Below are 27,736 nucleotides of genomic sequence, written 5' to 3'. Positions count from 1 at the left end.
CACGTAAAAATTATGTATAATTCAATACATATTAATCTTTACACTATTATAATCTAAAATCAAATAAATATAAATCTTATACGGGCAATAAACAATACCATAGTAATATACTTTATTATTTGAAGGTTAAAATTGACCACTTTAATATTATAATTAATCCTTTTGATATTGTAATTGACTTGTTTAAGATTATAATTTATAAGTGATCACTATATAGGCGATGACTTATAATTTTGTAATATAAGCTTTAAATTGATCACTTTAATTTAAAGTTGCAATAGATCATTTTAAACTTGTTAGTTATCAGATTAAACTTGTCTAATCTATAGTTATAATTAATCACTTTATGTATAACTAGTCACTATAAAGTTTGAATTGTTTACTTTAAGGTCATGATAAATAGTTATAATTGATCTAATTAAAGTTTTATACTTTGATTTGAAGTTGATCATTTAAGATCAGAATTAATCATTTTTAAGTCAGACTTAAAATGAGTCAGCTCGTATGTATTTGATCTCACTAAGAAATAATCTTTTTTCATAAATTGGACAACAACACATCACTTTATTTTAATTTCATCTATATAATATAACTTCTTTTTTGATTTCATCAACGTAATTTATTTTTCTATCTTTATTTACTATTAATATTTAATTTTAAACAAAATCACAAATTTTCTTTTTGCTACGTTGACCTGACCGGGAAGAGAGGAGGGAGTGGGGACTGGGGAATGGAGTTGAAAAAAAATTACAAATTTTCTTTCCCAACCTTTAAACTTCGCCCCCTTTTTTATTTTATCGCCACCCCCTTCCAAATAAAATTACAAATTTACCCCTGATTTTTTAAAAGTTACAACTTTGCCACTCCCTACAAATTTCTTGTTTATAATAATAATAATAATAATAATAATAATATCAATAACAACAATAATAATAATAATAATATCAATAACAACAATAATAATAATAATTAACTTTTTAATTTCTTCAAAAAGAATATAAATAAAATTAATAATAATAACAGTAACAATAATAATAATAACAACAATAATAAAATTAAAAATAATAATAATTATTCAAAAAGAAAAAAAAAAGAATCGCCCCGAACCAGGCGATTGGACCCCGGTTCAATCGCCAAAAAAGTGGCGATTGAACCGGGGTCCAATCGCACGATTCTGGGAGATTCATTTTTTTTTTCTTTTTGGAAAATTTATAATAATAATAATAATAATAATAATAATAATAATAATAATAATAATAATAATAATATTATTATTATTATTATTATTATTATTATTATTATTATTATTATTATTATTATTTATTTTTATTTTATTATTGTTTTTATTATTATTATTATTATTATTTTATTATTATTATTATTATTATTATTATTATTATTATTATTATTATTATTATTGTTATTATTATTAATTTTATTTATATTCTTTTTGAAGAATATAAAAAGTTAATTACTATTATTATTATTGTTGTTATTGATATTATTATTATTATTATTATTATTATTATTATTATTATTATTATAAATTTTCCAAAAAAAAAATGAATCGCCTTGAACCGTGCGATTGGACCCTGGTTCAATCACCACTTTTTTGGCGATTGAACCGGGGTCCAATCGCCCGGTTCTGGGCGATTCATTTTTTTTTCTTTTTGAATATTAATTATTATTTTTAATTTTATTAGTATTGTTGTTATTATTATTATTATTATTATTATTACTACTGTTATTATTATTAATTTTATTTATATTCTTTTTGAAGAATATAAAAAAGTTTATTATTATTATTATTGTTGTTATTATCATTATTATTATTATTATTATTATTACTATTATTATTGTTATAAATAAGAAATTTGTAGGGAGTGGCAAAATTGTAATTTTTTAAAAATTAGGGGCAAATTCGTAATTTCATTTGGAGGGGTGGTGATAAAATGAAAAGGGGTGGCGAAATTTAGTAACTCCCTTTTCTTTTTGCTACGTTGACCTAATCGGGAAGAGAAGAGGGAGTGGGGAATGGATTTGGGAGGGGGGAATGGAGTAGTAAAAAAAAAATTATTGTGATTAATCACAATTTTTAACGTTTTGCTGTGAATAACTTCGACTTTTCATTATTTAAATAATTCTAACTTTTCACTTATGTTGCCCACAGTACCCCAAAAAAAATATAACCGGCTACATCAGGTGATATAACCGTTTGCCACATGTTCTCTTCTTTTTTATTGTTGTCATCATTTTCTACCTTTTTACTCCATATCCCCATTTTAACCCTAACTTTAAGAAAGTGAAAATTTATTTCATCCTTTTGTTTTTTTTTCCTTTTTTTACAAAAATGAATTCTCATTGTTCTTTCACATATAAGAAAGGTTCAAATTAGTTTATAATATCTTATTTGAACCTTTAGTGTATATTAAAGAAGAATGAGAATTCATTTTTGAAAAAAAAAAAAGAAAAAAACAAAATTAAAAAATGAAATAAAATTTCTCTCTCCTAAAGTTGGGTTAAAAATGAGGATATGAAGTAAAAAGGAAGAAGATAATGGTAGCAATAAGAAGGAAGAGAATAAATTGTAAACGACTATGTAACCTATTGTAACCCGTTATTTTTATTTGAAAGTGCTCTGAACAACATAAGTAAAAAGTTCGAATTATTATGAATAATGAAAACTAGAAATTATTCATAACACAACGTCAAAAACAGATTATTTTCAATAATTTTTCTAATTGTATTCCGTATTCGTATAACTCTACAAATTACTGAAGGCTGCATTCTTCCTTTTCCCGCGCTGTTTATCCGCTATGGCAATCAGGGTAGGAACAAGCATCAACTCTAACACATTCTCCGTCCGTCCTTCTCTTCCAAATATGATCAATCATTACAATTCTTTCAAATTCCTCAAACCCACTTCAAATATCGATCCAATTTCAAATTTCATGTCAGCAAAAACTGCTGTTAGAATGTCAACAGTTTTAAATAAACCCATTTCTGGAGAAACTATTGATTACAATCAGCAAATTCGACATTTATGTGAAGGTAATAGACTATCAGGAGCTGTTGGTTTGCTATGTTCCTCTCCAAAATCGGAATTGGAGTTGGGTACTTATTGTTTAGTGCTTCAACTCTGTGCAAAGTATAAGTCCTTGCAAGAAGGTCGTCGAGTTCATTCAGCGATTTTGTCGAACAGTTTACACGTGTGCAGTGTATTGGGTGCAAAATTAGTATTTATGTATGTCAATTGTGGGGATTTAGTAGAAGGTAGAAAAATCTTTGATATAATTGCAAATGAGAAGGTTTATTTATGGAATTTATTGATCAAAGAGTACACAAAAGTTGGTAATTTTAAGGAAGGTATATATTTGTATAACAAAATGAGGGATTTTGGGGTTGAACCTGATGCATATACATTTTCCAGTGTTTTGAAGTGTTTTTCAGGATTCGAGTTAATGCAGGAAGGTGAAAAGGCTCATGGGTGTTTATTGAAGTTAAATTTAGGTGCTAATACTGTGGTAGTAAACTCCCTTATTAGTTTTTATTTCATGTTTGGGAAACTTGAAAAAGCACAGAAGCTGTTTGATGAATTGCTTGACCGAGATGTTGTATCCTGGAATTCAATGATAAGTGGGTATGCGTCAAATGGATTTGCAAGAAAAGCAATCGATATTTTTAAACAAATGATTTGCTGTGGCATATTTCCGAATTCAACAACTTTGATTTGTGTTCTTTCGGCCATTGCAGATGTTGCTGCAGTTGAGTTAGGAGCTATGGTTCATGGTTATATGGTAAAAACTGGTTTTCATCAGGATTTGACTTGTAACAATACTTTACTTGATATGTATTCGAAATGTGGTGACTTGAATGGTGCAATTGAAGTCTTTGAAAATATGGGTGAACGTAATATCGTGTCATGGACTTCTATGATAGGTACATATACGCGTGAAGGTCTGTCTGATGCTGCCGTGAAATTGTTTCACGAAAAGAGAAACAAGGGTATTAAACCTGATACATTTGCTATGACTGCTGTGTTAAATGCTTGCGCATCGAGCGGATTGTTGGAAGACGGGAAGGAGGCGCATGAGTATGTCAAAAAGCATAATATGGATTCCGATATGTCGGTCTGTAATGCCCTCATGGACATGTACATCAAATGTGGAAGCATGAAGGATGCAGAGTTAATATTCAGTCAGTTGGTGGTGGTGGACACAATATCCTGGAATATTATGCTAGGTGGTTACTCAAAGAACGGGCTTCCAAATGAAGCACTGAACTTATTTCATGAAATGCTACATGAATTGAAACCGGATGCTGTATCCATGTCTTGCATATTACCCGCTTGTACTAGCCTATCCGCCTTGGAAACGGGAAAACAGATTCATGCCTACATACTAAGAAACGGGCATTATTTCGACCAGTATGTTGCTAATGCACTTGTTGACATGTATGTGAAGTGTGGGCAACTAGCTTCTGCTCGATTAGTATTTGATATGATTCCTAGCAAGGATTTAGTTACATGGACGATAATGATTGCCGGATATTGTATTCATGGACTTGGAAATGAGGCTAATATAGCTTTCGCTGATATGAGAAACGAAGGGATTCAACCAGATGAGAAATCCTTCACATCTATATTATATGGTTGCGTTCACTCGGGATTGCTTAGTGAAGGAAGGAGATTTTATCTAATGATGGAAAAGGAATTTAACATTGAGCTGAAGTTGGAGCACTACTTATGCATGGTTAACCTCCTTGCTAATGCCGGGAGGTTGGAAGAAGCGTATAAATTCATCGAACGTGTGCCTTTGGAGCCTGATGAGTCTCTCTGGGGCGCTTTACTTCAAGGGTGCAGAGTACACCACGATGTTAAACTAGCTGAAAAGGTGGTTAAGCGTGCGTTTGAGCTTGAACCTAATAACACAACATACTCTACTCTTCTTGCAAACATATATGAAGAGGACAAAACATGGGAGAAGTTTAAATGGCTGAGAAACAAAATCAAGCATCTTGGACCGAAAAAGAATCTAATTTGCAGCTGGATCGAAGCTAACGAGAAGGTTCAAATCTTTATTGCAGGCAATGTATCTGCACACCCAGATTTCAAAAAGATAGATACATTCTTAAAGAAGCTAAGAACTAGAAGGAAGAATGAAAAGTATTCCCTAAAAGGAAAGCGTACGTTCATTGATGAGGAGGAAACGAAGAAGGAAGTAGCTCTTTGTGGTCATAGTGAGATATCAGCTGTGGCTTTCGGAGTCTTAAATATGGCACCCGGGAAAACAATAAGTGTCACTAAGAACTCGAAAATATGCTACGAATGCCATGAAACAGCCAAGTTCATATCAAAAGTTTGTAGAAGGGAAATTGTCTTGAGAGATTCTCATCGTTTCCATCATTTCAAGGATGCACGGTGTTCTTGTAAAGGCTAAAGGAGAGTGTCGTTTAAAAATGGATCTATTTCTTTGACAAAACATCGAGTCATGTAGAACTCGATCAACTGATATCGTTAACAATCTCCTTTTTAATCATTAACAAGGATAAGGTTGCGTACATCTAGTCCTCCAAACCTCGCCATAGTGGGAGGTATTGATATTGTTATATAAGTACTTCCCTGAGATTTGGAGCTTGTATGTCATCATAGTATACTAATTTTGGCCTGCAATTTTGAATAGCCATATTTACAAGATATAAAACGTGGGACAGCCACAATTTGTCTGTGCATTCCTAGCATTGTCTTGTATGGAATTATTAGGCACATAAATGGTATGAGAAAAGGTATAATTTGTCTATCTACTGTTACAATTATTTGATTTTGAAGCTAATGACTGATAACCTGGTCTTGCTGGCTGAGTTGTAATATCACATGAATCTGCATCTGTTATGTTGAAAATTGAGTATTTTCTGTTACATTTCATCCATTTGAGTGGTTCATTATTAGCTGAGAGGCTACTATATTATAATCTAAGTTCCACTTAAATTTGTTCCATTTTTCATTTTAATTCGTCTTATTAAATTTGTTTCATTTTTGTTTTTATATAATCACACCATTTTTACTCTTTAAATTCTCTTTTATTTTTGAATATTCTACTATTTTAACTTATTATATTTAATTTTTAGTCTTTGTGTCACAATAAATAGGACTAAATAACTGTGACAGATAAACACAGTTTAAACATGGTTAATTATGCATGTCATTACATGCGTAAACGTCAAAATTAAACGAAAAAGATTTAAACACCGATCGGATATGAAGCACTTATTCGTTCATATTATACACTTTAGTTATCTTGATATAGTACTATATTCATCCATTTTTCTATAATAATTCTTACCGAACATATTCATATCAACTAAATTAAGAGTTTAAAGTTTTTCAGCTAGTCAAATTAGTCAATAATCATTTATGAGTTCAAATATGAACACAATCAATCTAATTATATTTAATCAACTTCTCATATTACTCTCTTACGCTCTTTACTGTTCGCTCCAGTCGATTCAAATATATAAATTTTTTATTCACTTGTAATATTTTTAGTAAAAGAATAATGGCACAAGTAGCGGGCATGCTTTGAACATATTTTTGTTTCATAAAATTTGCAAAATTTAAATATTCCAATATTCCATGTAAAATCTTTTAAAATTTGTTTTAAACCCATGAAACACTAGGAAGGTAAACCATGAGGGAATATAATGTAAATAGTAATTTACTCTCTCAGTTTCCCTAATGAAGTTCTAAAAAGAAAAAATAGAATATTTTAGATAGTGAATATATTATTTAATTGAATAATAAATTTGATTGGAGAAAAGTAGGGACCATAAGCATTAAAAAATATTAAAAGAAAATTAGTGGAAAAAAAATATGGGGACACAACTAATAAAAAATTAGTTTTATAAAGTTAGTGGAAAAGATATGAGGACCATAAGAAATATTAAAATGTTAAATCAAAGTTAGTGGAGGATATGTAGGATACATAAGCATTATAAAAATATTAAATTGAGTATGAATAAAGTTATTTTTGTCTAAAATTTATAATATAAATAAAAAGATTCTCTATAGAACAATAAATGAAACATCAAAAATGACAAAATAAAAACTTTTTAAAAATAGAGCTAGTTTTATTCTAGGAACGAAAGGAGTAATATTTTTAAGATAATTAATCATTATTTATTATTAATTTAAAACTTTTTAGCTTTTAGTGCATGGACCTTCTGCAGAAAGATCCTCCAAATAGATCTGAATTTTTGGACTTTAAGAATATCACATTCCCCAATTAACACTAACACTTGCGTACGTACATTACATACTTTATTCAACATTTAAAATCATGTACTACACCCTTTTTTTATTTGTTTCTTTTATTATTTTTATATTAAAAAAATTTAATAAAAGGAAATGAACTCTTAAAAAATAAAGTAGTAATATGCAAGAAAAAAATTGCCGAAGAGCAAAGTAATCTAAACAGAATTTACGCAAGACGAAATTTGCTCAGCTTGTTTCACAATCAACATTAACCAATATATATATATAATTATTACTACTAATATAATAATAACCCTTTAATTTTGGACAAACCCAACTAAGAAACAACCATTAATTTCCTTTTTTTTCCTCTTTTTTGTCTCCTTTGTATAACATGTACTAATAATTATACACCCATTATCATTACCAATTCTTTGCTGGCTCTTCATGATAATATTATAAAATTAAACAAATAATCACACAAATGTGAAAAAAAATAATAATAATGAAAAATTAATTAAAAACTACCGTCTTCCCTTCCAAATTTCGTGGGAGCCACTCAATAACACTGAAGTAATATAATGTAATCTTGTTTGCCTATCAAATTTTGAATCTTCATTTTTTTTTTCAAATTAACAAGTTTTCATTCTAATCTAATAATAAAAAATCTAAAAAGAATTAATAATCATAAACTCTAATTAATCATGCACATCTCCTTGATAATAAAATTAAGAAAATAATCAAGAAAACAATAGAAGAAAGAGCAATAGCAACACCAAGAACAACCTTATTTGGACCATGATGTCCACCACTTTTCTTGCTAGTTGAATCCTCCGAGCTACTATCATCGTCGCTGTCGTCGCCGCTATAATCATCGTCGGAAGACGGCGATTTCGTCGGAGGAGATATCGGTAAACCATTCTTATCACAAGGAGAAATACCCAGCTTCATTTTTGAAGATAATGTAGTATGATTATAACACAAATTGGCATTTTCCCCAATTTTAAAAACCTCTAATCTCTTAATAAATGAAGAATTAAAGGGTAAAATTCCTTGGAAATTGTTTCGTTCAAGATTCAAATACTTCAAACTCTTCATATCTGCTAAAAATTTGGGGATACTTCCATTAAATTGATTTGAACTCAAATCAAGATATACCAAAGACGGCATTGAAACAATAGATTCAGGAATTGACCCAGATAATGAATTTGATGAAACTGATAAATTTCTTAGCTCAATTAGGTCACCAATCGAAGTGGGTAATTCTCCAGTAAGCTGATTTGAGGATAAATCAAGTGAATATAGGTTTTCTAATTCAGTAATTGAATTGGGTATTTTTCCTTTGAGATGATTTTTTGATAAATCAATGTGGGAAATGTTGGAATTCCATGATTTTCCTGGTAGATTTCCAGTAAGATTAGCATTAGAAATGGTAACTTTGTTCACTTTTTTCAAGTGGGCAAGAATAATTACAGGGCCACTAGCTTTAATAGGAACACCAGTGACATTAAGATCTGTAACATTTACTAAATGACTAAGAAAAACTCCAGTTAATTTTCTTAAACTGTTGAAACAAGTGAAGGATTTAAGATTTGAGGCTAATTCAGATGGGAAAGAAACAGGGGCAATTGGGCAGTTTATGAATTGAAGATCTTGAAGAGTGGATAAAGATTTAAGGGCAGTTATTGAAAGGGAAACATCATCAGAACAATTGATAAGGTGAAGTGAAGTTAGGTGATGAAATGGCTTGGAATTGTCACAATGGATGACATTTTGTAAGGTTTTAGGGGTTGTACATGGATCTTTTGAGGTGGGTATATTGAGAGATTGTAAGGCTCTTAGTTGTTTAGGATCAAGGGTTGAAGAAGATGGTGTTGAAGGGGAAGGGAGAGGGGATTTTGATGGGGAAGTGGGAGGAGAAAGAGTGAGTATTGGAAGGGTGTGTAGGAGAACAAAGATGAGAGATATGGGGATTACAAATGATGTTTCTTCCATTGAAGGAATGGAAATGGAGGAAGGAGAAGAGATTTGGGATAGATTTGTGATGGAGGATGAATAATATTTGTAATATGACAATGAGTGAGATTTGGTTAGGACTTAGGGGGGAAGAGAAAATTTTCTATTTTTTATTTTTTATTTTTTATTATGCGATAGACTGACGTATGGGAGTAATGAGTATAGTAATCTAAAGGTCAGAATTGAAGTCGTAATTTTACTTAGAAAATTGTAATTATTGTTTTAATTGATATCAGATTCGATTCTAAAAAATATAATTTTTGAGAGTATCAAAGTTGGTGTTTTGGGAGTTTATACTAACCCTCCAACAAACAAAACTCCCAAATTCTCTACCTAGTGATGGTCTTAACTCTTAAGTGGGTGTTTATATTAAGATATGACTAACCGTTGGGAACTTAATGTGAAGATAAATATGGACCCCTTGAGTTTGGTACTTTAAAAAATTATTGAAATTTATGAATCATGAATGTGTTATGTGTAGCTAGCATAAATATAGAAATCTTTTTTACAAAGTACTTGTCTAACTAAATTTATTTTTATTCCTATATATAGAAGGATACTTATGTCTAAATCATTTATTAAATAGTTTTTTACTATATTAGGTTGATTTTAATTTTTTGATTATTGGGATTATTTCAATCTGTAATTCATTTCAATTTATTTGCGTGTATTTTAATTTATTATAAATTATTAACTCTTATCTGAACATATTAATAGTAAAAAAAAGTAAAACATGTGTGAAAATTTTAAGTTTACATTATAATGATTGAAAATTAGAATTACTTTTGACGTTTTCTAATACAATATTTTTGTTGATACAAAGCTTTCATTAGTGGAGTTGAGTAATCTCATTTTAGCTTGTGAAAAGAACATTGAAAAAGAGATTACTAAATTCGAATGACTTTCTTTAATACTTAAAAGTCATTTTCATATACGACATTACTCATGAATTTAAAACAATAGCTGAAACTTAACAACTTAAATTAAGATGTAATTGCGTAATTTAGTTATACTCCACGTCTTCAATATAAAATAAAGATTATGGTTGTGCAATTTATTCATGCAATATTGCAATGCAAGCTGTTCTTCTTTCCTCTTTGTTTTATTATATGAATGAGAAATACTCATATTAGTTTTTATTTGTGTGCAATGGCAATATTATTTCCTCAAAAGTCCATTTAAAAATAATATTTTATTATAATTTATTTGTATCGAATAAGATAAGCTATTCACCACTAATAAGAAGTAATCAACAGTTCAAATCAACTTTATAATCAATAATCAATTGTGATCGGTTATTATTCATTTTTCAAACACATCAAATTATTTTAGAGAGCAAACCAAGATCTATAATAGCTACCATTTTTATTGAACACTAATTTGTTTTTATATCGATAGTTTCAAAAGTCTTATATGGACTTCATCCACACTATTTTAGTGTGCACCAATCTAAAAATAACAAAATAATACATAGAGAATGACTTATTATCCCATTTGACATTCTCATTTTACACCATTTGCTGTTTGGGTTGTCCGATTTATTTTGAATTATTTTTATATTAGGAAACGGAGTAGTATTTTCTAATAAATATCCACTTTTTCTTAAAAACATTGTATTTTCTCGATGATATAATTCGAAGGTACGGAGTAGTATCTCATGGCGACGTATGAGAATTGAGAGTCTCTATCCGAGGCATAGCTGTTGTTAGTTGTTAACTAAAATTGTCCAATTAGTTTAATCTCCAAAATCATAGGGCACCACCAACTTAGCTGCCCTTTTGTATGCAAATGTCCTACTTGTTTATACAAGTACTTTCCTACCTTATAAAGTCCATTTCATAGCCAGACCACAATACTGATAAGGATAATATATTTAGGTTTTAGGTATATTTTTGGAGAAAAGTCTCATCCTAGTAAGCATGGTAATCAAACTTCACTTTAACTTACTTGATAGTTCATATTAACTTGTTCTTCTTCAATGATATTCAAACAATTAATTACTTGGTTAGTAATTATGGTTTGTGTCTCATTAGTTATAATAAAAATGTTAAAATTTTGAGTATTAAATAAGTTTTTTAAGTTTTAACATGTTTAAGTCATAAATCGCTGAAATATAATTACTTTAAAACATGTTGAAACATAGTTTAAAAATTAAATGTTTAGAATTGTCGGTAATGCACTAATCCATCAATGACTTGATGTACGAGCCATAAAAATTAATGAGTGGTACCAAGTTGGCTCCCACAATGAAATTCACACACATTGAATATGCACTGAGTTAGCGCCTATCTGACGCCTGGTCGACCCCTACACTACTTAGCAATCTTTCTTGCGATTTGTTGTGTTTCTTGGAATGATCAGTTTAATAAATGAGTGTACGATTAGATGGAGACGTCCAAAGTGCAGTATAAAAGGAGTAAAGAGTTAGCAAACAAAAGGAGCAAAGAGTTGGCAAACATTGGCATGTAATAGAACAAAAAATCAACCAAAATTCTCTTGCAAAATGGTTCTTCAAAAGAATAGCATACTCTGGAAGTTTCTAAAACATTGTCCCTTTCGAAAATAAGTTTATCTTACAAACTTTTTATATGCTGAGTAAGTTTGTGTATAATATTGTGTTAGAGGTGTATTTTAGGTTATCCAATCCCATTTAATTCTGGAAAAATAGCAGCTTAAGAAAAGTTATCTAGTTATAGTATAAGCTTAAATAGTTTATTCAGACTTCAACCCTAATCTGTTTCGACCTGAGAAAAAACATTGATTCGAGTCAGAGAAAAAAATCCAGTTATGAGTCTGCTTGTATAATCCAACTCAAAATCTGAGTCAGACTAGAGTCGAATTTCAAAAAATCCGATAATCTGACTCGAACCCAACCCCGACTACAATTCGATCCAACATCCGATTCTAACTCCGACTTAATCCCATTATTTAAGTTTCCAGTTTAGTTTAGACAAAATTTTATATATTCTAAGATTGATATATACATGATTAAGTTAAAAAAAAAAAAGTTAGTTTATAACAATGTAAGTGTTAAACTTCATGCATGATGAGTTTGAATAAAATGATTTTCAGCTACATGAAATTGGACAAGTTTGCTTGTATCAAAAAGGCAGAAGAAAATGATCTGCTTGTAATTCTCCTTCATTAGAGAAAATCATGAACAAATTACAAAAGTATGTATCATAAGATATTACATTGTTTTCTTTGGCTTAAATGCCAAACAAGATCTAATGAATAGCTTCCTAAACAATTAAAAAGACACCCACCTAATTCCATTACTAGAATTTGCTTCAAATTTACTCCAAGAACTTATGTTCAGTTCATAAGTGGATACAATACAACAAAAAGAGGGTGGGGTATTACTATTAGCCTATCTGTTCACAAAAATATATGTATATGATTTTGGTTGGCACTCAACAATCAATGGAAATGCAGCTCTGAGCAATGGTCTTACTGTCCACTTTGCTCACAAACGGGTCGATTTTGACCCAAACAAGGGAGAAAACTGAGGCCAATAACACTGACCAGAGCACCACAATAGTAGGAGTCCTGTTTTGTCTTCCCATGAGACCTTTAAGGAAGGGGTATAAATGAAGGATCACCCAAAAGGCAAAGAAAACTTTTCCGAACAGTGGGCCCCATGAATCATAGCCGCTGTTCAAGGCATCGGAAAATCCAGCTACCACTCCGACAATGTTGATTATGATAAGGGTGGTGGGAGGAATAAGAAGGGTAGTCCATTTGAAAACATAGAGATCTCCGAATTCAGTATCATCAGCTGCTTTGGCTGTGACGGTAAAGTTTGTGTCGAACCCTGCGAGCATCTTGAGGAGCCCTTGGAATACGGCAAACAAGTGAGCAGAGACTCCTCCGATAATCCAAAACTGCTCGTTTCTCCATAGATCCTCAATGCCTACTCCACTCCATCGAAGTTCTAAGATACTGACAAGTATGATGGACATGAAGAGGCCTAGGAAGAGTATGCTTGCCAAGTTTGATAGCTGCAAATTGCAAGGACAAGAGACATACAAGTCAATTTATTGTGTTCGCTAATATTGAAATTCAAAAGTCGAATAGAACGGAGAATTCCCTATGAAAGGTACAAAAACACTAGACTAACTCATGATTTTCAAAACAGACTGAACATTCTTATGGAATACAAGCACAAATTCACGAAAAGCAATGCATGCATATGCAATTTACTATGTAGGACGATGTGAGAAAGGAAACTTACAGTTGGTATAATGAATTTTCCGGTGAGCAGACAGATAGCAGGCAATGTGCAATAGGCAACAAGTGGGAGGGAAGTAAAAGGGTAGACGATGGTATTAATATACGCAAATCTCTGAAGCCACTTCAGGCGGCCTCCTCCAAACCCATACCAGAGAGGACAATGTCTACTAAAGAATATTTCCACTGATCCAAGAGCCCACCGGAGGACCTGGTGCAGTCTATCAGACAAGTTGATGGGTGCAGACCCTTTAAACGCGGGCCTTAAAGGCATACAGTAAATTGATCTCCAACCACGGCAATGCATCTTGAACCCTGTCAAAATATCTTCTGTAATAGATCCATAGATCCATCCAATCTGACAAAATCGACAATAGATAGTGTCAATAACTGTAATATTATATGATGCTACAATTTGAAGACTCGGAAGAGGTCTAACACTATGTTCTTATCACTTGATTGTTACTAAATTGGAACTTTTTTTAGCCATTAGATTGATTTATGCTGATCAAAACAGAGACTTCTTGCTGATTTTCTAGTGTTTTTAATAGCGATATTTTACCTCTTTTCCCCAGGCTGTCTTCTCTTCATACCCACAACTAATAACATGTATTGCTTCCTGAATCAATGTTGATGAGTTAGCAGAATCCGGAACACCTCCATTTTCCATCAATGTAGACTCGATGAACACAGAAGATAACCCAAATGTCTTCTCAAAGCTCGTTTGAGAAATTAGCATTGATCTTTCATACTCATCATAATCTGCATCAAAAATCAGGGAAAAAAATGTTGTTTGAAGTAGTCATGTTGCATGAAATTCTTAGTATATGTCCTCAAGAACAAGGAAGCTTACTGTTTAGCTCTTTGAGGTTAAAAATGGCCGCATCTAGATCTTCACGTTTTGCATCTCGATACACCTCTGAGATGTCTTTCTCTTGTTTCTTCTTGGAAGGGAGGCAACAACAAGAAGAGGATGATTTGGGTAAACTAGGCAAGGATGGGGGTCCATAGCCATACATTGCTTGCCTATTGAATACACAACCAGTTCCGACATAAACTGGCCCTTGAATCCCATCAAGTCCTTTCATGTTAACCTGAATTCAGGGAATCATGGATAAGATTATCACCACATTAACATCGGCTTTTCTACAACTCAAAACAATATGGACCTCAAAGGAATCATGGACATAAGGTCTATTAAAGTGTATAATCTATCAAAAGAACTTTATCGGCTATTTATAAAATTAAAGGACTTACATCAAAGAAAACCACATTTCTGTTAGCATATCGATCACTTTTGTCGATGCCATCGAATCTTTGAGGGAACTGAACATAGCACACATCCCGGCCTACTACTGGATCCATCAGGAAGCACATCGCCTCACGAACTGCCTTGCTATTGTTGACATAATGATCACAATCAAGGTTAAGAATGTAGGGCGCATTCGTGAGGACTGCAGACACTCTGACCTGTGAGACAAATATGTTGTGTGAAATAAGAATAGCAGCTATTACATAGCTTTTATAAGTAAATCTTATTCAATAGAATATCATCATTATCATACCCAGCGTATCCTACTCATAGAAAACTATGATCAAGGTCTGGGGAAGGAAGGAAGGCGGCAACCCATAACCATAAAAGAGGATGTGGCCAAGAGTCTCTCAGCTCTAAAAAGATACTTAAAAGAGAAGTTCGATAGTATAGGAAAATAAAAAAAAGTTACCAAGGCATTCTCGGCACCAGCTTTCTTATGGTGCTGAAATCCAGGCCTTTTCTCTCTCGACACATAAACAAGCCTTGGAAGTTCATTACCCTCTATGTCATGAGCACCAGTACTTCCAAGAAAAACCTAGAAAGTCCCATATCAGTACATAAATAAGTATGTTGTAAAAGATGTGCATCAGAATGGGAATCGCTATATACCTGAATCATTCCAGGGTGATCACGAGGATTATTTCCAGGCCAAGGTGTTCCATCTGCCATGGTCCAGCCTTCTTCTGGAGTTTTCTGTCCCTTCGCTACTAAACCATTAATCTTCACTTTAAATTCCTCGTAATCTCTCTGTCACACAGAAATACACATCATGAGATCACTTCCTTCACAAACCATTGTAGTAAGAAAGAGTACATGAAAAGCAACAAGGCTACGTACTTTCATAGCTCGGCGTTCCTTCACAAAAGAAGGCTGAACTTTGTCCTTAAGGTAGTCAATCTTCTGCGAGAAGTAAAATTCAGGGGCTCGTGGTTCAATATCAAACTTCTTGCAAAAAGGAACCCACTTCCTTGCGAATTCAGCAGTTTCAGCAAGTGATTCAAAGGTGAGCATGGCCGCACCATCATCAGAAACATAGCAGGAGACTTTGTCTACAGGGTAGTCCACAGCAAGGATGGACAGTACAGTATTTGAAGTAATAAGAGGCGGTTCCTTCAGTGGATCCACGGTACTGACAAAGAAATCAACACCTGCAAGCTGTGAAGGTTCTCCCTCTCGTTCGTACCTGAACAAACAGAATGAGATTGCATTACAAACAAGGGAAGAGGTAAATTTGATCCCTTCTACCAATCACTATTTTCATAATATTTCAGCGTACCTCAAGGAAAGCTGATCGATGAAAGTCTCTCTATTGATAGGACACCACTTAGGGAACTGATCTAAAACCCAGGAAAATGCGAACCATATCTCACAGATGACAGAAGTAAGCCATAGACCAAAGGCACTATCCACAGGATTAGTTATCCGGTAGTGGAAAAACAGTGCAAGAATGATCAATCGCAAAATGATCACGATCCTGTATGAGGTAAGTTTGGTTCTTGGGATTGGAACAATTCTTGAAAGTGGGTGTGCAGCCTCTGCAGACCTGTAAAAAGAAAAACAGCACACGTCTTAGAAACTTCCAAGGTCATTTTATGGTGGAATTTTTTCCAAGACTATATGTACATGATCTTGAACTATTATTTCATATGCGATGATGATGATGATCAGGATTCAGGAGCATGTTTCGCCAGTTGATTCGCTTTTTGGATTCACAATTCACTTAAATGACCATAAAATAGCTCAAAACCGATTATAATTTGCTTTCTTTGATTCGCGATTCGCAAGGAGATTAAAGAATCATGTGACAGTGTTCAGGAGTTTAGATTATCTTGAAGTATATCATTCTTCAGATTAGCTTGCTAAATGTAGTTCTAATGTTCATATATATATATATATATATATATATATATATATATATATATATATATATATAACTTACAAATTTTCCTCCATAAGTTGCTCAGGTGGAGCGTGATCAGCTTCTTTTACAGCTTTAGACTCTTTAACAACTTGCTTCTTCTTGTCTTTCTTGTCTCTCCAACTCTCCACCCGGTTTTTCCAGATTGAACTTCCAGATTCACTATTCATTTCTGCCAAAAATAGACAAAGTATACAGTTGGTATCATAATACTAACACTGACCACAATCAGGGGGAATCAAAGCTCGAATTTGTCAAGGTTATGATCAAAATCATTTGATTCAAAACCCTATTAATAATAGCCGAGTAAATTCACCATGCACGCAAAAGTGAGTGTTTGGTGCACCCTATACTAGTATTTTTTATTCGCCTCTCATAACAATAGCAAAAAAAAAAAAAAAAAAAACTCTTGGAAAGGTTAGAAATGCTCACCACTATCAACTGTTGAGATGCTGCTCATATTTCTAGCATGTAAACCAAGATCATGTTTCTGATTTAACCAAGATAACATGTTATATCATTATACTATTATAGTTTGAATAAATTTAGCATAAAATATATTCCTCTTGCAAATATACCTGCTCATCGTTATGATAGTTTGCTTTATTTTGATGATTACCAAATGCTTCAACAACAGCTTCATCATATGTTGAAGTATCTGTAAAATTAAACATTACAAAAACCACCATATCCAAAATCCAAAACAATCCAAAGTTCTGTATAGCTAAAGATGTCAAGGGATCGATTCAAGCATAAAAGCTAATGGTTGAGGCTCTAATATATGTTATATACTCTATCACGCCCCTAAAAAAAGCCCGTTAGGCTAGTAGTGTGGATGCAGCACAAGCGTCACTCATACTTCACGCTGATAATTCCACTTGGAAGTAGGTTTGACCATGAGTTGGGCATTTGATACCAAGTCAAAGGACTAATTCAACCAAAAGTTTAAACCGATGGTTATAATGTATGAAAAGAGACTAACCTTCATAGGGAGAACCGCAACGGAGGCAAGCCTTTTTACCAACCTTGATTTCATAATCAACACAATCTTTACAAACAGGGAAATTGCATTCATGGCAAGCAATAAACACATCCCCATTCGAGTCGATTCCTACTTGCTCACCACAAGTGTTACACTGAGGAACCCCAGATTGCATCATCCTAACTTTATCTTTTTACCCTTATGATTTTTTTATGTCTGTAGAAAAACACAAGTTTTGGTGCTTCTTTATATGACCGTAAGAAGAAAACTACCTCATCATGTGGAAGAGATAGAGAAGAAAGTTCAGTGCAATTTTTGTATCAGAATGTTCGGTAGGAGAATTTGTTTGGTGTCATATTTAATGTAAACATATAAGGAAGGACAGATGAGAAGCAACGTTTCAGTAAGTTTGAAAATTTGCGGGAGTTTTAAGGAAAAGGTTTCAGTTGGGAGGGGTACATCTTTTAACTAACCAACGACTTTTTGAAAGGTGCCAATCCAGCTATAAGGAGTAAAATTAAAATCTTATACCCCTCTAAGAGGTTTTGCAACAATTTTTTTCATAATCCGCCGTACTGTAAAAATGCGGTAATGATCGCGACCGCGGTAATAATGATACGGTTTTGGGAGTGATGTAGTTATCTTAACAGATAAATCTGCGGTTTTTACACCTTTACAACACGACCGATGCGGTTTTAAATACAATTTTTAGATAATAATTTTAGTGATTAGGTTAGTGTAAATATTTGTGTATAGAATTAGTAATTTGGCTCAACTTCTCTGCATTATATTCAAATTTTTTTTTAAAAAAAAAGTTGGATATATGATAAATGAAAGGGAAAACATTTTAGAAGTTAGTTAAGGAATTCAATTCAAAGTTAATACTTCTATCATTTTACTTATATTTTCGATTTTGTACTGTTTTGTTTGTCTCACATAGATTTATAGGTGAAACTTTTAGAATTTGACAGTCAATATGCTATTAATTAGAGCAATTTATATTTTAATACAGCTATTGAACATAGTATGAAGTAACTTTTTAAAAAATATCATATATGATTAGAGAAAAATACGTTATTTTTGAGTTGCGCGGAAATAGAGTCGAAACATTAGAAAAAGAAAATAATATTTTTTAAATAAGGAAATAATTAGAAAAAGAAAATAATATTTTTTTACATAAGACCTTACTTATTCTCTATCTTACAATCAAATTGCTAAATTTCTTTCATAACTGAAAGTGTTTTTTCAGAAATTTGAGAGTTTTTTCAACTAAATGATGTAAAATGAATGAACAGAGGAGTGTCAATCTGACCGGCACGGAAGAATACAACTTTGTCAATCAATCGATGAGTTCATTGACCTACCTGAAGCAATGCAGCAAGAAATACTGATGGCATTGGGAAATTTCAGTCTAATTCCAATACTAAGCTGGCCCCTTAGAATGTCCATATATAAAAGCTAATGTATTTCCTAATTCCTTTGTCTCTTTGAATTTATTATTGAAATTGACGTTTTCTGCACAATACGTCATTTTCAGTAGCAAATTTAGACGAACACAGGAGTAATGTATTGAATTTACAGGCTTAAGCCCCCAAGTTTGTTGTCAATGTCATTTTGATCAGTCTCACTAGATTTGCCGCATATCTTTTTTAAAATTAATTCACATTCTTCATCCATCCACACATTTTAAATAGGTTTATTCTCCTCAAAATCCAACAAAAAATCAAAAACAAAATAGTTTTAATTAAAGGAACATAAAATATACCTTCATAAGTATTACAAATATCTAATTTTAATGTTTTTAGATGAGCTAAGAAAATATTTAAAGAGCTGGATCATTAGGTATACAGCACATTCCATGATATTAAAATGTGCACCAAATGTATCTTCACAGATAAAAAGTAGTAATAGAAGCTAGTAAATAGTCATCTATCAAGGTTGGTGTCACATCTAATGAAGCTCAACAGCCAACAAGAAGATGTAGGGCACACTCAACCTGATATAGCAGCTATATATACTAGTACGAGAGGACAAAATGGGGAAATCGAACCAGATAATACCTATAAAAAAATCTGGTCGATAGAGCTGTGATTGAGGAACAAAGCACCATGGCATTAAAAACAATTTTCATACGAGTAAAGGAAAGCTGACTAGGTTTAGAGGGCAGGAAATGCTTTGTGGGATGACCTTAACTTAAGATAGATAACCAATTTGGGTGCCTTATCCAATACATCTGAGCTTGATGTATGGGAAGCGTTATAATCAGTAAGCAAAATACCTGTTTATTTCATGGAGATGACCAGAAGCTACACAGCAGTGTCACTGGCATTTGTTAATCAAAAAGTTGCTTCAACACCAATACACCATGATTTGGCATCCTCATACTGAAGTAGTTCAAGCTATTAAGAACAATTTCATACAGGTGTACAATTCATTTCTTGTCTAAGATTGAACTAGAATTATCAGGTAAAACTCAAGCTTGAATATGGACCCTTTCTCTCTAAATAAATTTTTCTTTTTATTTTAAATAAAATTTACCTACCTTTAGTTTTTAATTATGATACAGTACCTTTTTATATACCAAACAAAAAATAACAATAAACCTTATAGTTTCCCTTTCCATTTCCTAAAATAACAATAAACCTTATAGTTTCCCTTTCCATTTCTTAAAGGTTTCCATTCCCTTTCCATTTGATGAAGCATACCAAACAGAACCTTAGTGATACAATGTTACTATTGACATCTTGAATCAAGCATATAAACCAATTAGAGGAACAAATTTAAAACAACCTGCATTGCTAACGACCCTTTAAAAACGTAAGTCACTTTGGTAAACTCTGGACGGAAAAATCCTGCAACAGTTTTTATGATAAATCTCAATATAATTACAGCCCATACTTTTGTTAGTGTCAATTCAATTCAACCAATTTTGATGATCAAGTTGCTGCCCTATGAACTAAGTAAAAAGGATAATTGAAAGGAGCTCTATAAGCTTCTTATGAGATGAGGTACTGTTATTGGATTACAAACTCAAGGAAGTAATGCATTCCTGGAAACAATAAGCTCACAAAGCAGCTGAATTTCAAGATAACCATACTAATTTTTGTATTATCTTTGCTGGTTCAGAACCAAATCATCCTATAATGATGATGCTTTAGAGCATTTGGTAGGGCAAGGGTTAGCTTGCATCGATGAAGGAATTAAAGGGGATACAAAGAGACATGATGTGCCTTGATGTTAGCAAAGAACGAAGAGGAGCAAAGGAGGGTTACTTGGACGAGCAGTAGGGCCACTCGTTCAAGAAGCTTGAGCCAACAACACAAAAATTGCTAAGAGTGTGCTTTGCTCAAATGAGCAGGGAGTGTGCTCGTTTGAGCAAAGCATATTAAACCTCAAGTTTGCGTGAATCTCTTCGGTAATTTTTATATTTTATTTCATTGACCTTAAAATTATATTAAAAAAAAGGTCTTTCAGACAGGTCAGATAAAGTAGAGATAAGAGTGCAAGAAAGATTTATGGATTGTAGACCTTTGAGAGAAACTTTCTTGAATTTTGTGAGAAACTTCATTGAAGTTTTCGTGAGCTACGAAGAGCAAGCTTTTGTCAGTATTCTTGCTTTGGCTTTGATATTCTTTTGTTTCTTCATTTTTTACACATCCATTTAGTGTCTAAATTCATCACAACACTGCTTCAATTTGTCTTGAGTTGCTAATATTAAATCATATTACAATATATATTACATCTTGCAAAGATTGTAGTGAACATGCTCTACTAAATTACAAAATTCCTCATTCCTCATACTTTAAATTGCTCTAAGAAGATTTCAGTGTAAGAGGGTCAAAGATAGAAAGTCATTTGAAGTAGTAAAATGAGAAGCACTCTCACTAACCAAAGATCACAAACATAGAGTTGTGTTCATGATGTGTCCCAGTTGTAGGAACTAAGTATGCAAATTAGGAATGAATAACAATAACAAACAAATAAACAAGACAAGATTTAAGGTGGTTCACCAATCTCGGGATACCTCCACCATTCTAGCCTAGGATAATATTAATATGTTTAAAGGATAAATACAAACTTGAATGAATTACACGTGAAGGTTATGTGTAGGAACAAAAGAGCTATTAGGGAGAATACTTGAACAAAAGATAGAACTATACAATGAGACTTTGTCCCACCTATAACCTAGGATATTAAGGGATATATAGAGGAAATAAGGACAAGAGCGGGGCAACAATAATACAAAAGGAAAAATGGGGCAGCAACTCACAGAAGGCAAGTTGTTGCCTGCTCAGCACTATACTCGTTTGAGCAGGTGCAGTACAACACCTTTTTGGTCGAGTTTGGTTCTTCCACGCGTCCCTATGTTTCCCCTTTGGTCCCTGTTACTCTTACGCCTTGTCCTATATCTGAATGGGATGCACTAGAAGCTCAAACCTTGCACCCCCAAGCCTTCACATACATTGTACAATGTACTAATGTACTTGTTTGATACATTATCAACCAATCACTAATATGTGTACTATGTCTTCTTCTATCTTACACTAACACACTTGACTAATTCTTTAATTATGTCCTAATTACTTGGTGAACCAAATCACCAATAATCCTAACAAGTAGTAATGGATTTTCTCATGTGTTCTTAGCAATCTAGTACGTATGTATTTTAGATAGCATTTTGCGAGGAAAGGAAATAGGAGGAAAAATGAGGGAGGAAAAATGAGGGAGGAAAATAGTATTGTTTTCGTTTCAAATATTTATATGTTGGAAGAATTTATTTTATAAAAAATATCAAAGGAGTTCTTTCTTCCAATTTCCATCCTTTCTTTTTCCTCCATCTCTTGTTACTATCAAAATGAAGCAAATTTCATGCCTCTCTTTACTTCTCCATTTCGTCTCGATTCTCGTCCAAAGATAGCGTAAGTGTGTCTCCCAGCCAACAATAGATGTGAAATTTTTATGCATAAGAACATGTCCTTGTTCTTTTTATCTCCATTTCATCAAAAAAATTTACGAGCACCAACATTATCTAAGTATGAAGCTTCCCTCAACAAAATTACTTGAAATCTTAGAAAACTATCAATTTCATCATCGAACAAAACCCAAATAGGTGTATTTTTGAACCATTTATCATAATCATAACTTCCCAAAATCAATAAACCCTAACTCCTAAGTAAAATAATGCCACACGCAGAAATTATAATAATTCAACAAAAAAGTAAATTATACAACATAATAGGAAGGGGATCATATTCTCGCGCAAAAACAGCAGCTATGAAATTTCATTTCGTTTGAAATTTGAAGTAGCAAAAACAAATAGTCAAATACCTCGAACACAATGGCGATAAAACACGAGCGTTGGCAGTGTGTCCCTTCAGTCATCTCCAACCGACCCCCTATGCTAAAAATCCTGAGAGATAGACGTATTTCAAGCCCAACCTATTAAAGATTAATGCTTATATATTATATTTTTAATGTTACTCATATTATTTTTAATGTTTACTTACTATATTTTTAATGCCTACTTTTAATATATTAAATGTCTACTTACATTATTTTTAATGTCTATTTATAATATTTTACAAAATATATAATTAGTCGGCTCAATTAGAGATGACCCGTCTCTCATAAGAATTTGTGAATAATTACTCTCATTTTTTTGGTCTTATAAAATTTGAATTATATGTATTTTTTGGTCGGAAACTTTTATAGTGTTGTGATTAAGGGCATATAGTGTACTATATTATTACTTGCTTTTCGATTTGCATTAAAGAGAAATTGAGTTATTTTTAAACGGGGTAATAAATAAAGAGAAAGAATGAATTGCGTTGATAAAATTAAAATAATGTCAAAAATATATGGATAAGTTTAAGAGAAACTAGTAGATTATTGTCTAAAAATAAAAATAATGCAAATTAAATGAAACGAACTAAAATAAAAAAATAATATAAATTTAATGGGATAGAGGGAATAATCCTCAATCCAGGTATAAGTAAAAAAAAAGGTAAAAAAAAAAGGGGTAAAATTAAAATAAGAAAACTTTTAGAGTGCAAATTTGGGTTTGTCAACAAATAGATGTAAGTTCAAACCAATATGAATATTTAATCCAAATTACATAATGAAAATACCCTTCATTAGGGGTGTTTATTAGCGGATATTCAACATTTTAGATACCTGAAAAGCCGGGTATCCAGTTAGTCGGATACCTTTTTTAACGCCCTGTGTCCCGGCCCAATAAAAGCGGGTACCCGGATAAATCAGGTCGGGAAACCAGATACCCGATTTTATTTTTTGATATTTTAGATAGATAAGATTGTTAATTATGTGAATATTTTTATAGTAAAAATATAAGCAGAACTCCAGGAAACCCAAACAATAAAGCAATTTGAAGCTGAACTCTAAGAAACAATGGTATCAGTAGAAGAATCTTCCACCATATCAAAAGTCTTGATAAAAACTAGAGGTGGACCCATCTCATGAAGCCCTTCCATTGTTCTTAGAGACAATTTTAATCTCTTCTTTTGTAGTTACACTTTTCATTTTTGAAAATACCTAGAAGCAATTTTATGGCTTTTAGATTTTGATATGAGGATTAGGGATATGGAGTGGGTTTAATATTGGGATTTAAGGTATAAATTACAGTTAAATAAAGATATGATGATGGGTAGAAGAAGGTTTCATATTGAGGGGATTGAATAAATAGAGGAAAACAGATAACTGAGTAAGGGAAAAGATGTTTTAATTTTGAAATTTGAGAGTGAAAAACGACGTCTTAAACTTTGAAAGATAGAAAACAGAAAGAAGGGCATATATGAGAGTAAAAACCCTAAAAAAAATAGATGCATTTATTTGACGGGTCACTTTACCAGGTACCTAATTTATAGGGATGGGCATGGGTTGGGTCCAGCTAGACCCCAATCCATACCCTAATTTTTTTTTGGACCCAGACCCGAACCCAGATGCGTAGGGTCTGAAAATTTTGGACTCGGACCTAGACCCTTAGGGTTTGGCGAGTCTAGGGTTTACGGTCTGGATCTGGGTCCAAAAAAATTTATTTATTTTTTCCTGAAAATTTTTTAAAATTATATTATGAACTACAATTTCGACCATTCGTATAAAATTATTTAAACATTTTCGACTAATGAGGATCTTCTAATACTTTATACTAATTGAGCGAATAAATATATGAAGTTTTCCAACATTCAAGTTCTAATAATGAAATATTTATCAAGTCTTTAACTTTTAAAGTATGATACGACGACCACATTTTAAATTATATGAACCGAAAAAGTTCAAAACCATGTAATGTTCAGAAATATAATAAAATTTAAAAATAAAATACACATGATAGCTAATATATATTAAAAAAAAGATATATTGGGTATATGAGTCGGATCTGGGTCTCAAACGTGTAGACCCGGACCCAGACCCTAAGTTCATTGACCCAGATCCGACCCGAATCCATAGGGTCCAAAAATAGGTGGACCCAAACCATTAAAATTAGGGTCGGGTCGGGTCTAGACCCTTAGGATCTAAGACCCATGCCCATCCCCACCAGTTTATATTAAATTTTTTTGAAATTTGACTCACCATTTATATTGCGGATCAACTAGTCGGGTTTTTTTGAACACCCTTACCCATCATCATACAAAAAAGGAATAATTTGCAAATAATATTCTTAAAGTTAGGATTTTTGCGAATTACAGTCTTAATGTTTATTTTTTACAAATTACAACCACCAAAGTATCAAAGTCTACAGTGTTTAAGTCAAATCACATAATTTCGACCATTTTTAATAGTCGTAATTTTAGAATAAGTGATCAGAATTCTATAATTTAGCCTAAATACTATATACTTTGATCTTTTTATTTATTAATTATTATTAAATATTCATGTTTTTCTTTAAAAAAAACTCTTTTGCTACAACAAAAAGGACTTTAAAAAACAAGTTGCCCATCATCATGAGACATGGAGTAATGCCCAATAATTGGTTCAGATTTCAGAATATACTCCCACTTCGAAGTTCTAACGGTCGGAACACTTGTAGTTGTAGCCTTGTTGACCGTAGGCTGTAGGCTGTAGCCTGTAGGTTTTGAATATCTTGTGTATTTTTTTAAGTATTTTTATTTGGGCATTATCAATGGTACTTCTGTGTATTGCACTTTATCTTTAGTATCTCGTATTTTTCGTAATTTTAATGGTGCCTTTAAACTATCTTGCTAATTACAAACGTGACACTTTTTAAGATTTTTACATTAAGTGGCCATTAATTTTTATAAAAAATCAACCATAATTAATTTCTTCTTCTTCCCTTTTTCCTCTACTCTTCCTTTTCTCCTTTCATAGCTGCTTCAAGATACTACCAAAAGACCACCTGAAACATAGATTTTTTATTTTTTTCAGATTCCATGGGGCTGAATGGTGTTAGCATTGGAAAATCTACACAAACAAGGGATTGTTTACAGAGATTTGAAACCAGACAATATGTTAATTCAAGAAAATGGGCACTTAATGTTAGTAGATTTTGATCTATCAACAAAACTCGTTCCAAAATCGCCCAAATCTCGGTCGAGTTTTGAATCAATTAAGAAGTCCGAGTCAGAAAGGAAGATAACTCAGTTACCCAGATTTTTAACCCTCTCTAAATGCACTAAATCAGTGAGTTCAACAGAATACTCAATGAAATCCAGTAAAACATGGGACGATTCAGGAAACTCGTTCGAGTCAGACTCAGTGGGGAAATCAAACTCATTTGTTGGAACAGAAGAGTACGTGGCACCAGAGATCATCCAAGGCAACGGTCACGATTTCGCCAGAATACACCTTACTACAAAATGATGAGTAGCTTGAAGAACAATTGTGTAAGGAGAGAAGAAAGAGGAGAGGGAAAAGGGAAGAAGAAAAAACTAACCATGTCTGATTTTTTACAAAAATTAACGGCCACTTAACGGAAAAAACTTTAAAAGTGTTACATTTGTAATTAGCAAGATAGTTTGGGGTTCCATTGAAATTACGAAAAACACGGGGTACCAAAGATAAAGTGCAATAACACAGGGATACCATTGATAATCTCTCTTTTTTTTTTATAAGCTAGTTATTATTTTTTTAATATTTTACTTCTATTAATTTTTTTTATCTATATCTATAACTAAAATAAAAAAAACTGATATTATTTGTACTTCCAAACTTATGAGGTGTCACCTTATGGAGTAAATTTTCCCTCCAATATAAGATATGATGTCATCTTATTATATAAGGAAATCAGATTTTGCATTGGTATTGATTAATATTGATTAATCTTAATAAATTATCATAATCAATACATTGAAATTGGTGAATTTTCTTAACAATGCCTAAATGCATTGGAATTGACTTATTTAATCAAAATATATAAATGCACTATTGAAATTGGTTAATGCAATCAACTTTTCAATAAGCTGTGTAACTTACTTAGAGGTAAAAGGAGAGATAAATTGGTGAATAATGATTAAAGGTCAGACAAAGATGAAAGCAAATATTTGCATTTGTAAATTTGTAAAATAGACAAGCAATTTCATTTTTGCAATCATTTGACATTTGCTTTAATTTTATACTCTAAATTTCTTTTAATAATTATTTATTTATTTAAATAGACACAATTACTTTAGATGTTTTTTTTATTCATAAATTCTTAAAGTGTCAATTACAATCTTATAGTGACCAATAAGACAATTGAGCTAATTACATAGATCCGTCTCAACAGTCAAATAGTCCTTTACAAGACAAGCTATTTTTAATTTTATATTTGTATTATTATCTAAATTATATTTTTGTATATAAATGTTATCGTTATTTAAAATATTTCATTTAATGTAATATTGTAATATATGTTCAAAACAATTTATTAACATTAGAATTTATTTTTAACATAGTTTGTTGTACTTACTTAGTAAATATTAAAATAATATCGATGACATCATACATAACTTATAAAATAGTATTTTTAAAATTAAAAATGAATTAAATATTAGCTATAATATGCAATTA

At 32.0% G+C, this 27,736-nt stretch overlaps 4 protein-coding genes across 7 annotated transcripts; 2 read left to right on the top strand and 2 right to left on the bottom strand.

Annotated features, from left to right (window-relative positions):
* The first annotated feature begins 2,685 nt into the window (after nt 1-2,685).
* On the top strand, nt 2,686-5,970 carry LOC130814742 (pentatricopeptide repeat-containing protein DOT4, chloroplastic). The gene has a single exon (XM_057680920.1). It carries the CDS (start codon nt 2,817-2,819, stop codon nt 5,436-5,438), a length of 2,622 nt encoding a protein of 873 aa, XP_057536903.1. The 5' UTR covers nt 2,686-2,816; the 3' UTR covers nt 5,439-5,970.
* A 1,702-nt stretch (nt 5,971-7,672) lies between these two features.
* Nucleotides 7,673-9,507, bottom strand: LOC130814741 (receptor-like protein 51). Its single transcript, XM_057680919.1, has one exon. The coding sequence runs from the start codon at nt 9,242-9,244 to the stop codon at nt 7,952-7,954; it is 1,293 nt and encodes a 430-aa protein (XP_057536902.1). The 5' UTR covers nt 9,245-9,507; the 3' UTR covers nt 7,673-7,951.
* A 2,857-nt stretch (nt 9,508-12,364) lies between these two features.
* Nucleotides 12,365-23,582, bottom strand: LOC130814739 (cellulose synthase A catalytic subunit 8 [UDP-forming]). Of its 3 annotated transcripts, XM_057680914.1 has the most exons (15): nt 23,039-23,071; nt 19,989-20,094; nt 17,711-19,225; nt 17,307-17,386; nt 17,161-17,218; nt 16,750-16,900; nt 16,087-16,353; nt 15,648-15,993; nt 15,420-15,557; nt 15,220-15,345; nt 14,753-14,965; nt 14,349-14,589; nt 14,058-14,257; nt 13,500-13,853; nt 12,365-13,266 (listed from the first exon to the last, which is right to left on the bottom strand). In XM_057680914.1, exons 3-15 carry the CDS (start codon nt 17,886-17,888, stop codon nt 12,679-12,681), a joined length of 2,940 nt encoding a protein of 979 aa, XP_057536897.1. In that variant the 5' UTR covers nt 17,889-19,225; nt 19,989-20,094; nt 23,039-23,071; the 3' UTR covers nt 12,365-12,678. The 3 variants fall into 3 exon arrangements, with proteins under 3 accessions (XP_057536897.1, XP_057536900.1, XP_057536899.1); XM_057680917.1 differs by lacking the exon at nt 17,711-19,225; XM_057680916.1 differs by lacking the exons at nt 17,711-19,225; nt 19,989-20,094 and having other exon boundaries at nt 23,039-23,582.
* LOC130814740 (serine/threonine-protein kinase OXI1-like) lies at nt 20,064-26,762 on the top strand. 2 transcript variants are annotated; one of them, XM_057680918.1, is made up of 2 exons: nt 20,064-20,176; nt 26,114-26,762. In XM_057680918.1, exon 2 carries the CDS (start codon nt 26,129-26,131, stop codon nt 26,546-26,548), a length of 420 nt encoding a protein of 139 aa, XP_057536901.1. In that variant the 5' UTR covers nt 20,064-20,176; nt 26,114-26,128; the 3' UTR covers nt 26,549-26,762. The 2 variants fall into 2 exon arrangements, 1 of the variants encoding a protein (XP_057536901.1); XR_009042481.1 differs by lacking the exon at nt 20,064-20,176 and adding an exon at nt 20,993-21,125.
* The last annotated feature ends 974 nt before the right edge of the window (nt 26,763-27,736 follow it).

Source organism: Amaranthus tricolor, chromosome 6 (genome assembly GCF_026212465.1).
Source record: "Amaranthus tricolor cultivar Red isolate AtriRed21 chromosome 6, ASM2621246v1, whole genome shotgun sequence".
NCBI classification, from domain to species: Eukaryota; Viridiplantae; Streptophyta; class Magnoliopsida; order Caryophyllales; family Amaranthaceae; genus Amaranthus; species Amaranthus tricolor.
This window is presented reverse-complemented; position numbering and strand designations above follow the sequence as displayed.